This window comes from Quercus robur, chromosome 4 (genome assembly GCF_932294415.1).
Source record: "Quercus robur chromosome 4, dhQueRobu3.1, whole genome shotgun sequence".
In the NCBI taxonomy this organism is placed as follows: domain Eukaryota; kingdom Viridiplantae; phylum Streptophyta; class Magnoliopsida; order Fagales; family Fagaceae; genus Quercus; species Quercus robur.
Window position 1 is genome coordinate 61,447,285 of NC_065537.1, and position 11,796 is coordinate 61,459,080.

An 11,796-nucleotide genomic window follows, 5' to 3' on the forward strand; every position below is an offset into this window, starting at 1 on the left:
GGATCTCGGAATAGGATCTGAAACTGGTTAATATACTTAAGAATGATGCTAGTCTTTGAAGCAAATATGTGCGTTGTCTCATCCTTGTGTGACATAAATGTGTCTATATTTTATCTTTCATTATCCTTCTTTCCACAAGTTTTTCTTTTTTTGTTTGGTCAAAGAAAGCTTGAGTCTTTAGTCCTACTCTATCTTAGTTATATAGGAAAGTAAATTGAGTTTAAGTATTATGAGTTTGATACTTAGCTACTTGAAGTGTTTCTTAATAGATCTTTTGCCTGGAAATTTAGTCTATTTTACTATTTCCACCTATCAATAACTAGAAAAATGATCAAAATATATCGCAGGATGGCCCTCCAAATGAAAGAAAAATTGTTATGTTAATATGCTACAAAAAACCCGGTTCGGACCCCTAACGTATGGTCTCTAAATTTGTTGTTCTACTTGTGTGTCTCCCAGTAAAAGTGACTTTCATTGAAATTAGTGAGCCCAGTGCTGAATATTTTTGGTACTTTTTTTTAAACAGATTGCGAAGTATCTTGAAGAAAGGTGCTACAAAGAACTGCGAGTTGAGCACATCAAGTTCATCAATATTGTGTGGGAAAGGTTTACAGGACTGGCAGCTGAGGTGGAAGCTGCTAAAATTGAGAGGGACAATTTTGAACGGAAGCATTAGAGCGGGAACGGATAGCCAAGCGCAGAGCTGAGAAGTATAGAGTCGCAGCCCGAACTGCTGAGGAGAAAGTGCACAAGTTTAGGATTGCTTTGATTACGTCTTGGGTTATGATTGGGTTGTATTTTGTTGTTCTTGCATAAGTTCTACCATTAAGAAGTATTGTAGAAATATATTTTTCTTTTGGATACATAAACTTCAACATTTACCTTTAGCAGCCACTTGTATGATTCAAAAATTGTTTTTGAATGGAAGATTTTGCTTGGGTATTATCTTATTCATTACACTTCGACTTCAACTTGCATCCTTACAGAATTTGTGAATGCAAGTCTTAGGTTCCTATTGAGGGAAATAAATCATTGCCCATGACTATGTATTAATTAGGGCTCTTGTTCTAATAGCCTTGTAATCAAAGTACACATTTCAATAAAGTTTTGTTCATTATTGGATAAAACTCTTGCATCAATTCATGACTGTATAGGCAACATCAAAATTGTTCAATTTGAAATATAAAGGCACACAATCAATTACATTTTAGTAGTAAAACTAATATATAAAAAATAAATAAAGACTAAATTTTATTACATTCTTCTTGGTTTGTACTCTAAATCCTTGTAAAAGTTTTTGTAAATTGAACAATGAAACTACCCTAAGAGTCAAAATTATAAAATACATTCAATATTTCAATGATGCTTAAAATTAGCCTATTGACAACAAGATATGGCTTCAATACATCATGGAATGCTTGTAACAGGTTCTACTTTGAAAAAATTCAGTTACAACCGAAGGCCATTTTTGATAGAGCTACTATTTTCCTAGCAGAGTACCAAAACTTCATATTCTTAACAGTTTTTATGTCAAGATTTATTCTTGCATTCCAGATTAGACGTAGTGGGCCATTGTTCTAGCCCCCTTTTTGACAGTTTCTCCACCATCTGACCAAAAAGCTGGAAAAAAGACAAGCACTCCATTGCTGCATTAGCCTAGGTCGACTTCAAGATACATGGTGCTTCAATTGATCATGGAATGTTTCAAAAGCTTTTCTCAAAAGATACATTAAACTTTTGGCCAGTAAAGGCCAAATTTTTTTCCTATTAACAAGAAAATAAAGGACATATGATCATTACTCCATATAACATTTCAGCCTCAGTAAATGAAAACATAAAACAAACTAGGCTATTCATATAATCAAAATCATTCCAATTTGGTTAAATGTAGCAATGAAAACGTGTAAGGTGCACAATAGAGGACTCCAAATTAGCTTTTGCTTATAAGGGGGCGAGTCAAGATGGAAGTTTCTGCTGGAAATAATTTCTAGAAATACAAAGAGGAGCCACCCGTGTCCAAAAAAGCAACACCCACAACAAAGGAAGCACTGCTTACAACAAAAGGAAGGTGGTGGGTGCTGATTTGGTTAGAGAGGGAGATGGAGAGTGAAGAGTGGGTTTTAGTCTGAAATGCTACTGTCGCTGGTGTATCAGAAACTACCTGAAACTCCTGAAATTAACTGGTATAGTCCGTTATTTTAGGCAGCAAGAAACATAAGGTTGAGGTATACTGGTTTTGTTTTTGGTGTTAAAAATACTGGTAAAACGGCTGAATTATCTAAATTAGATATCTTGGCACATGGGTTCTCAATTCTCATGACTTTAGTGTTAAAGAAAGATATTGCTTGATAGAGGACAGAGTGCTTGTTGGATAGAAAGTTAACATGGGAAAATAAGGTGTTACACAACATGAAAACAGAAAACAATCTAAATGGACAAAGTGAGCATCCATTGATTACCATCCAAGAAAAAAAGTCAATTATGGGAGATCGTTTTCTGCAATGTCAGCAAAGATAGAGGAAAAAAATTTCCATACTTCATTCATGTGTTGGATGGAGGACTGAAATATAAACTGAAGATAAAATATATACGACTATTCAAGTGGGGAACATTTTGGGATAGACCAAAAAACGGAAAATAGAAAATCTAAGAAGTGAGTATTGGCTAATTGCATTGATTACAGTCCAATGATGTTCAGCCCCATGAGCAAAAAGTGAAAAATAAGAGTTCCATGTAAATGAATTAGCATGAATTTATTCCAGTAAATGAATTAGCACCTTCATAAAACCCACATACACAAATGGTCTTATTTAACTTAATTTCACATCACTAACCCAGTGCAAGTTCACCAAAGGCCACAAAATATGTATATGAAAATCAATAGTTTTAATACTTTTTTGTCAATAAAACTTGAGCAAAATTTTAAAAACCTACTAATATGAACTCACGCACAATAAACATAAATATTGTGGTAAACTTACATAATCTCTCAAATTAAACCCTCCAATATATAATTAAACCGCAGTCCAAATAACTATCAAACACCAACCATTTAATTTAGTCCTGCAACTTAAAGATCTGATTCCAGCTACTCTTTGCCCTCAAGATCCAATCTTTAAAAACCCAAATCACTTTTTAGAGCAGTTCATCCAATCACTTGAATCTTCATTACTTATAACCACTAAAACCCTGTCAGAGTTCTTTTCTTCTAATGAGAGCTAAAAAAACCACAGGAGAAAGATTTTAGACTGATCAAGCTTGCGGATTGGGTAGAGATTTTCTTAAGTAGTCCACTTCTTTACCAAGTTACCATCATCTATCAAATATAGACAGGTCAAGAAAAAGTTAGCTGACTAACCACCAGGGAATGTTGAACCACTAAGCTGTTCTTAGCAATGGAATTGAACGTGTGGTTACCCACTATGCTTTAACAGATAATCAAAGCCATTCATCAACCAAAAAAAAAAAATTTGAAATTTGAAATTTTTTTAATTAATGTTTCACTTTTTAATTGTGAACATGACAAATTTTTAGATCGGTGTTTTTTCCTATGTGTCACAACATCATTAATTGTAGGAAAGCGAAAAAAGAATTTCTATGTTTTTTCCTATGAATTCAAAATTCAGGGGAAAGCAAAAAAAGAAATACAAATCTAACAAAAAAAACTTCCAAATAAAAATCAAACGTAACCTAAATACAAAAATCAATAAAACATAAATCAATTCAAATTTCAGGGGCAAACAAAAAAGTACAAATCTAACAAAAATCTTCCAAAAAAAAAAAAACAAAATCTAACCAATACAATAATTGACAAAACATAACTCAAGAAATTGAAAAAAATAAATGGGAAATTAGGGTAATAGGTGGCCAAACCTTAGGCTTTATTTGGCACAAAAAATTAGTATTCTGCTATTGGAGAGAAAAAGATGGAAGAGAAACGAAAAAATTAATTGGGAAGATGGAATATAATTACATCAAAACACTACCACGTTTAGAATTTATTTAAAAATGAAAAAAAAAAAAAACCCAATCCCTAATTTAATTCGAATACCCCAAACTAAAGCATTCTTACCCAGATACCTTAATCAAAATCAAATTTAATCCAAACACCTAAATCCATATCAATCCGACCAAAATAATCAAATCTAAATAATAATTAATCCATAAATTTTAACAATGAAAAAAAAAAAAAAAAAATTACCTGTGGAGTTACAGGAGTCTGATGGTGGTGTACATCTAAAGTTTTAACCGGTTAATTTTTTTTTTTTAACCGTGGTAAACTTGTAATCAGAAAAGGCCCACAATAAAGCCCAGCCCAGCCCAGCCCGTATCTAGAAAAACCCGTCTAGTAACAATAGTAGGGCCTGTGTTTGCTTCACACTGTAATTGCATCGCCAATTCGATTTCTTTCTGGCGGAGAAAGAGAAGAAAGTAGAGAGGGTAGCAGAGAGAGAAGGTGGAAAAAAATGGCAGGAGTGGTGGGAGGAGAGGAAGAGTTGGAGGAGTTCTACGTGCGGTACTACGTGGGGCACAAGGGGAAGTTCGGGCACGAGTTCTTGGAGTTCGAGTTCCGCTCCAATGGCATGCTTCGCTACGCCAACAACTCCAACTACAAGAACGACACCATGATTCGCAAGGAGGTCTACGTCACCCCAGCCGTCCTCAAAGAGTGTCGCCGTATCATCCTCGAAAGCGAGGTTTCTCTCTCTTCTCTAACTCTAACTCTAACTCTTAACTCTCTTTTTTAGGGTTTTGTTTTTTTGTTGATTTTTTGGTTGTGGAGTTCTTGTTTGGTTGCTGAGAAAATTGGAGGAATTAGTTGATGTTTTACTTCTAGTTGTAGATGATTTAGCTGTTTCTGTAACATATTTTATTGCAACTTGAGCTTCGGCCACCACAGTCCACGGCTACGAATTTCTGCTTCTTACTCTACTCTACTCTTTTCTATTTGTTCACAAGCCGGAATGGCCGAAATTGACCGATCCAAGGTGGAACAGGGGTTTCTCGTTCAGAACATATTTCTTAGACGTATTTAATTATTGGGAATTGAGGCGGCAAGATCGAATCAATTTATCTCATGTCCTTGAGAAGATTCGATTGCTGTTATTAACACTCCTATACATTTTTTTTTTTTTTAAGTTCCTAGCCGATACCATCAATTACCCACCCACCATCACGAAGTCGGATATTTGCAGAGTTAGAATTAAGTTTGTTCTTAGAAGCACTGAGAATCTCTCTATTTTGATACTTCTCCCTAGCCCTTAGAAGTTGGAAGGCTGGCTACATTGATGCATTCTGGGCAGGATCACTTTCAGATAGGCAGGCTATCTCGAGATATTGTCTTTTTTCTGGGAGGAAATCTTATAACATGGAAAAGCAAGAAGAAGAAGAAGAAGAAGAAGAAGAAGAAGAAAACACAAAATGTAGTTGTTCCAGTGGTTACAACACTTTCTTTTCTTTTCTTTTTTTGGTGGGTTTGCTTGGGTTTCATTTGATTGTTTGTGGGTTTTGTTGGGGTTTTGTTCATTTGTTTGTGCGTTTTGTTTCATAGTATTTTCAATGATTTGTTTTGGGTTTGTCTTTATTTTTAATTTCTTTTATCTTTTTATGGGTTTGTAATGCAAATTATGTGTTTGATGAAATGCTTCTATGAACTATCTATGAGTTGTGAAGTAATAACTAATAAGTAATTGAAGAAGGTAAGCAAATTATGTGTTTTACTTGAGGTAGCTGGAATATTATGTAGAAACAGTTTCACGATTGTAAGAAAAGCATCCCATTATCCCAAGAGATCTGAATGGTATGCGTTCTAATGGAAAATCAATGTAACAATAAGGTCTTGAAGTGCTTTCATTGTAGAATGTCCCAATAAAGTCTTCACACCTGCTATTAAGCTTTTTATGAGCATGGCTTACGGATAGGATTGCAGTCAAACATGAATCATATATGCTTATGTGCTTGAATTTGTTGGGATTAAGTTTATAGTTCAGAATCCTTAATACAAAATTTTCAAATTCACAGTACTAGAACCTTACAAGAGTTATCTAACTGTTTCATCTTGACATGATTTCTTGGTGTTAAAATTAGATACATTTGACTAATACCTCTGTCATATTCCTGTTTCCTTTGTTTTCTTTATAATTTTTTGAGTTATGGGTTTTTTTTTACTATTAAATTCAGTGAAAAGGTAGAAAATGCAAAATGGAGGCTCAAGTGTTCTGTTCCTCCCCATAACCTTGGTGTACTATCTTTTTTCTTCAAAAATTACCAATGCACTAAGTCAATTTTTTTTTTGATAGGTAATAACAAATTTATTGATAATAGAAGTACAATGGATTTACGATAGTAAACTCATTGCACTGAAAAAAATACAAAAAAAAAAAGCTTATTAGTGCACTAAGTCAATGAAACTATAAGCCCATGGGGACATTTATACTAATGCATTCACTACACTGATTTGCTTAGACTATGTAAAATAATCTGCTATTTTTTTTTTTTTTTTACTTATTTAGAAAAATGCAAAAGCGGGTGCTTATAAAAAACCCATTCATTTAGGTGTCCTTTCTAGTTGATATAAAACACAAGATATTTTTTTTAGTTTGCTATGACTAAAAATATTTAGTCATCAACTTGTCAATTGGACTATCAATATTACCTCATGTATTTAAAATTAAAATACAATAGGATTAAGAAAATAATAATTAAAAAATATATTTTATTGATCTTAAATCCAAATCCAAATTTAGGTATCCAAACAATGAAATTTCAAATGATGAATTTCAAATCCTTCATTGTTTAAAAAGACCCAAACAAAGAATTTTAAAATCAAAGGATTTCAAATTAAGGCATTTTAAATCAATGGATTTCAAATCCAAATCCAAATCCAAATCCAAATGTTGCCATCCAAACACAACCTTGAGGAATTTGGTTGAATTTGATGCTTACTCTTTTGCTGCGTGGGGATTAGTGAAGAGTCTTAGCTCTTTCGATGCGTCTATGAAAAATAATGTCTGTGTTCTTTTAAGGATTGATTAGAGATGGAGGTTTGAACCCACTGTTTATGCTTATCACATTGTGCTACTTTTGATTGGTTTTTGTAGGGTTTAGGGTTTCTATTGTGTGTGTGAGAGAGGGTCTAGTGTGGAATGAACTTCAGGATTTGATGTGTTTGAGGAATATTGGTTGAATTCAATGCTTACTCTTTTGCTGTGTGGGGATTAGTAAAGAGTTTTAGCATTTTTGATGCGTCTATGAAAAATAATGTGTGTGTGTGTGTGTGTGGACATATGATTAGAAATGGAGGTTTGAACCCACTGTTTATGCTTGTCATATTTATGACTAGGCTTAAGAAATCGGGGTTTGAGTTTCAAGCATTTTGTGCCTTTATAATGTGTGAGATTTGGTTGTACTTTTGTCTTGTTTTTTATTCAGAATCTGATTGAGTTGGGGGGTTTTTGAGTTATCATATAAATTTGATTATGTTTACGTTTTCCGCTTCTGATCTAGTATATGTGTTTTTTGTTCAGATTCTAAAGGAAGATGATAACCAATGGCCAGAACCCGACCGCGTTGGGAGGCAGGAGCTTGAGATTGTGATGGGGAACGAGCATATCTCTTTTACTACTTCAAAGATTGGATCCCTTGTTGATGTGCAGAGCAGTAACGACCCTGAAGGGCTTCGCATATTCTATTACCTTGTTCAGGTCAGCTTATTAGTACATTTATTTTATGTTTTACGGTGCATTTCTCTTTTGTAGTTTGTAATGTATATGTTTTGATCTCTAAGTTTCATTTCCTAGCTTCTTTCTAATTGTGGTTTAAGTCATGAATTGGTATCTGATACTAGTTTCCAAATCCCAGAACATCTTCTTTGTTATCCTTAGTTTCTTCACTTGTCATGGGTCTATCACAATTTTGGGTTCAGTTCTAAGCAGTCATATCGAAGGACTTATTATAATCAAGTCCACTTCTGGACTTTTGTTGGGATCTTACATGGAGTGAAACAAGGTAGTTAGAGCCTTAAGATAACATGGGTACACACGTATGTAGGTAACAATGAGTATGATTTTAGATAGGATAGAGTAGCAGAAAAGTATACATATGGTTGATGTTGATTAGTTTTAAAAAGGCCATAAAACTGACCATAATTTAATTTGGATTCAGGCACTTGAATTGAGTTATGTTATTGTGCTTACCCAAAAGAATGTCATCTATATCTGTGGTTTATGTTTATTAAGTGGGATGTGTATATATTTACTTGGAATTTTAGTTATTCTTTAGGAAGTAATTTTTTATTACTCATTTTATAATTAGCACTTATCAAAGGAAGATTTGAAACGTGTCTTTAAAAACCATGTTGATGGCTAGTCAATGATGCATTTTGCAAACATCTCTACTTCTTTTCTACCTATGTACTTGGGCAATGCCCATTCTTAATTTTTAACATTTTTTTTTTTTGATAAATCCATTCTTAATTTTTAACATACCCTTGTTTGGGGTAAATAAAAGTATCTCTACTTCTTCAACTGTCAATTTAGAATCATAATAGTCGAATCTCATAGAGACCAAACTCTGTCTGACTACTAAGAAGTAAGAACTGTTGTTCCCCAGAGAGTTCTACAGTAAATAAAATTCTAGGGTATATCTCCTCCTCTTGATTTTTGCTTATCTCTCAGGCCCATTAGTGGATGCCTCTGGAATTGCTGCTTCTAACATTTAGATGGGGAAAAACTGGTCTACGATTGTTTTTGGCTTTTAAGTAGAAGGTTTTGCTTTTAATCTACAGAAATTGTTTGGACAAGTTTTGAGGGTTGTAACTTCTTTTAAAAGGGGGGGGGGGGGGGGATTTGAGGTTTGTACTTGCCACTTTTTATGACTTTCATGTTATTATTTTGTTGTTGTAACTGGTATGTGAATATTACATGTACTAATTGCTAATCATCAAGGCAGTACACTGTTATATTATTGTTCATGGTTCTACTATCAAATGGAGTCACTAATCGATAGAATTAATGCCATTGTTCCTTGAAAAGAAATAAGTGAAAAGAAAAGGTTTGTAGCATATCATACAGTTAATAGAATGAAATAATGTCATCTTGATGAAACTTTGACATGTATCAGATTTTAAATGCTGTGTGAAACTGAATGGTGTGGGTTTGTTTTGATTGGACATTCAAATATTTAGTTAAAAGATACAACAAAATACAACATGACTCATATATAATTCTCTTCATTCTTTTTTCTTTGTTACCTTCTTTTTTCTCATTTCTCTGATACTTTCTTGTACATAGTTCAGAGCTATATACAGTGGACATGGCAGTGAGTTTTGTGTTTTGATCTGGAGAGGTTTTTTCTTGTGACTGAGATGTTTGGTCAAAATAAAAAATGAGCCAAAACATCAATTTGATATGAAATCAACCAGTGACTTGTAGGTGTAGTGGGTGCCGTGGGTGAACTAGTTTGGATAGCATTGAGAAAATAGGAGTTTAAAAATTCCTTTGGGCATTTCAAAACATGAATTGCAGAATCATTCACTTGCACATAGGTTGATACCATGTATCCTTCAAGTGTTTTAAAAAAATGTTCAGAAAACTTTTGTTCAATTCTTCTACCCTACCTAATGACTTAAATCTATGGTAAACATGAGAATTGCAAGTTGCCAAGGTTGTTAAGTAAGAAAGGTAGATGGCATAGCTCAACCTCAAAGTTTCTTTAGAGCATGGAGCACCTTGAGTTATGTAGTTTTACATAGTTCTTATTTATATTAGCATAAATATTTGTATCACGTTTACTATAAAATAATAAATATTACATGAACTCTAGTTACAGTAATACCAATAACTACATTACCAACGTTGTCCTTTTGCCATGTCCATGTCAAACTTTAATCAAACTATGTATAAATTTATTTCTGGAGTAGAATCGCCCCAGCTGTATTACTTTAGAATTCAACTTACATGAGCCAACAGTTTATTAGAAGCCCTCTAAAGTAGTCAACATGATATACATGATGTAATGGTTCAAGAATCAAGATTGCAAAAATATGGATAAAATTCCTTATACATTACCAACTTCTGCTTGTGACTACCTTGTTAACAATTTTTTGCTTTAGATTTTTGAAACGGAAAAAATAATCCATATTTTCTAAATATCAGTTGTGTCTAAAGTGGAAACAACTTACCTAGGGCGTCAACAGTTATAAATTTTTCTCTTCTTCATCCCTCTACCCATTTTTTATTAGTCGGAGTGCATAATTTGTGCCTTTCTAGGGCTTGAGAGATGTTTTGCACGGTGAGCTTACAGGCTCATAATCGTAGGGGATTTGGCCAGCATGTTATTTTCAGGAGAAATTTAGTTTGTGGCCCATGATATGAAGGTGCAAGTTTCATAGTCAATGGGTTCTAATTACAGGATTACAGTAGCTATTATCCTTTTGGATTTCCTTCTTGTTGTTTTTGTTGTTGTTCTTATGGTTATTGTACTCTACTCCTTTCCTCTTTCTGTTAGTTGAGATCTGGTCTTCTTTCATTCTCTATTGCTCTTTGGTGTCTCTGTTTTCTGATTATTGGATATTTATGTCATTACTGTTTATCCACATTTTTACATCCCTCACCCTGGTTCTTATGGGTCTTTTGTGGTTGCAGGACCTGAAGTGCTTCGTATTCTCTCTCATTTCACTCCATTTCAAGATCAAGCCAATTTAAGACGATAAATCACTAGGGCCTGGTGTTTTCTATGCAATGTGCATTGGAGTTGTGTTTGCTACTGTAACAGTACCCTTATTTTTGCCATTTGATAGCTTAGTACTTCAATTGTTACCACCAGTATGTTTGTGGGGGTGATTAATTGGATTTAGGAATATGTGAACACAAAGGTTGGAATGTTACAATATGTTACCAAAGCTTCAGCTTTCTGGTATACTAATTGTTTCCCATGGTTTTGCTATTTTTCTATGTTGTGTGGGTGGGTGTTACTTTTTGTTCAAGATTAACTATGAGGTGAAAGGAAAGCATGGTGAATGCGAAATACATGATTATGGTAATCCAGAAGCATTTCTGAATCAGTAGCTTCTGAGAAGTTTTAAGAAGCATTATGCTTTCTAGTTAAGCTAGCCATATAAAGGTTGTAAATCTTTCAGTTTCATTGCTATAACTGCCTTCATGTAGATGGTTAACATCAGCAACAAGGTTCTACATGAAATTCTACTTGAAAGAAATATGTGGAAAATTAGTTGGATGCTTAGGATTTCAATTAGCAATTGCAGAATGTTTGGTTGGAAAAGCTACACATCTGTATTCTACAGGAGCAAGAGAGGGGCAAAAAATTGAAATTAGCCTTAGTTTGTGTTTGGTATCTCTATTTCTTCAGGTTTTGAGGCATTGCAATGCAACTTTTCAGTTTGTTTGCTTGCTCTATTTTGTTGTATATTTGGAGAATGCATGAACACCCTTTCCAATAGGGGGTGTGCAGAAAACCCACCAACCTATCAAACCCGACCCGTCGGGTTGGGTCGGTTTTTAAGGCTTGGTGGGTTGGGTTGGGTTGGGTTACAAAAATTTTTTTTATGGCGGGTCAGGTTGGGTCCCATATTTAATATATATTTAAAATATATTTTATATTTAATATTTTTTTTAAATCAATTGTAGGGTACTTTTATATATATATATATATATATATTTAAATATATATTATATATTTAATAATTTTTTAAAAAAAAACCAGCTGTAAAACAGCATTTCCTTAGTTCCTCTTACTAATACTAATTTAATATATATATATATATATAATATATTATAT

The 11,796-nt window shown here is 33.6% G+C and overlaps 1 protein-coding gene and 1 long non-coding RNA gene across 2 annotated transcripts; one reads left to right on the forward strand and one right to left on the reverse strand.

Annotated features, from left to right (window-relative positions):
• Positions 1-1,187: 1,187 nt before the first annotated feature.
• On the reverse strand, positions 1,188-4,231 carry LOC126723234 (uncharacterized). Its single transcript, XR_007654196.1, has 2 exons — positions 4,202-4,231; positions 1,188-1,764 (listed from the first exon to the last, which is right to left on the reverse strand). It is a non-coding gene; the product is annotated as an uncharacterized LOC126723234 (long non-coding RNA).
• Positions 4,232-4,359: 128 nt separating this feature from the next.
• Positions 4,360-10,944, forward strand: LOC126723235 (protein mago nashi homolog). Its single transcript, XM_050426555.1, has 3 exons — positions 4,360-4,697; positions 7,527-7,703; positions 10,644-10,944. The coding sequence occupies exons 1-3, from the start codon at positions 4,467-4,469 to the stop codon at positions 10,701-10,703; spliced, it is 468 nt and encodes a 155-aa protein (XP_050282512.1). The 5' UTR covers positions 4,360-4,466; the 3' UTR covers positions 10,704-10,944.
• The last annotated feature ends 852 nt before the right edge of the window (positions 10,945-11,796 follow it).

Bases quoted from the DNA above. Each gene is read 5' to 3' on its own strand.
- LOC126723235 (XM_050426555.1), top strand. From the start codon at position 4,467: ATGGCAGGAGTGGTGGGAGGAGAGGAAGAGTTGGAGGAGTTCTACGTG. The intron at 4,698-7,526 runs GTTTCTCTCTCT...TTTTTTGTTCAG, and splicing joins GTATCATCCTCGAAAGCGAG to ATTCTAAAGGAAGATGATAA. The intron at 7,704-10,643 runs GTCAGCTTATTA...TTGTGGTTGCAG, and splicing joins TATTCTATTACCTTGTTCAG to GACCTGAAGTGCTTCGTATT.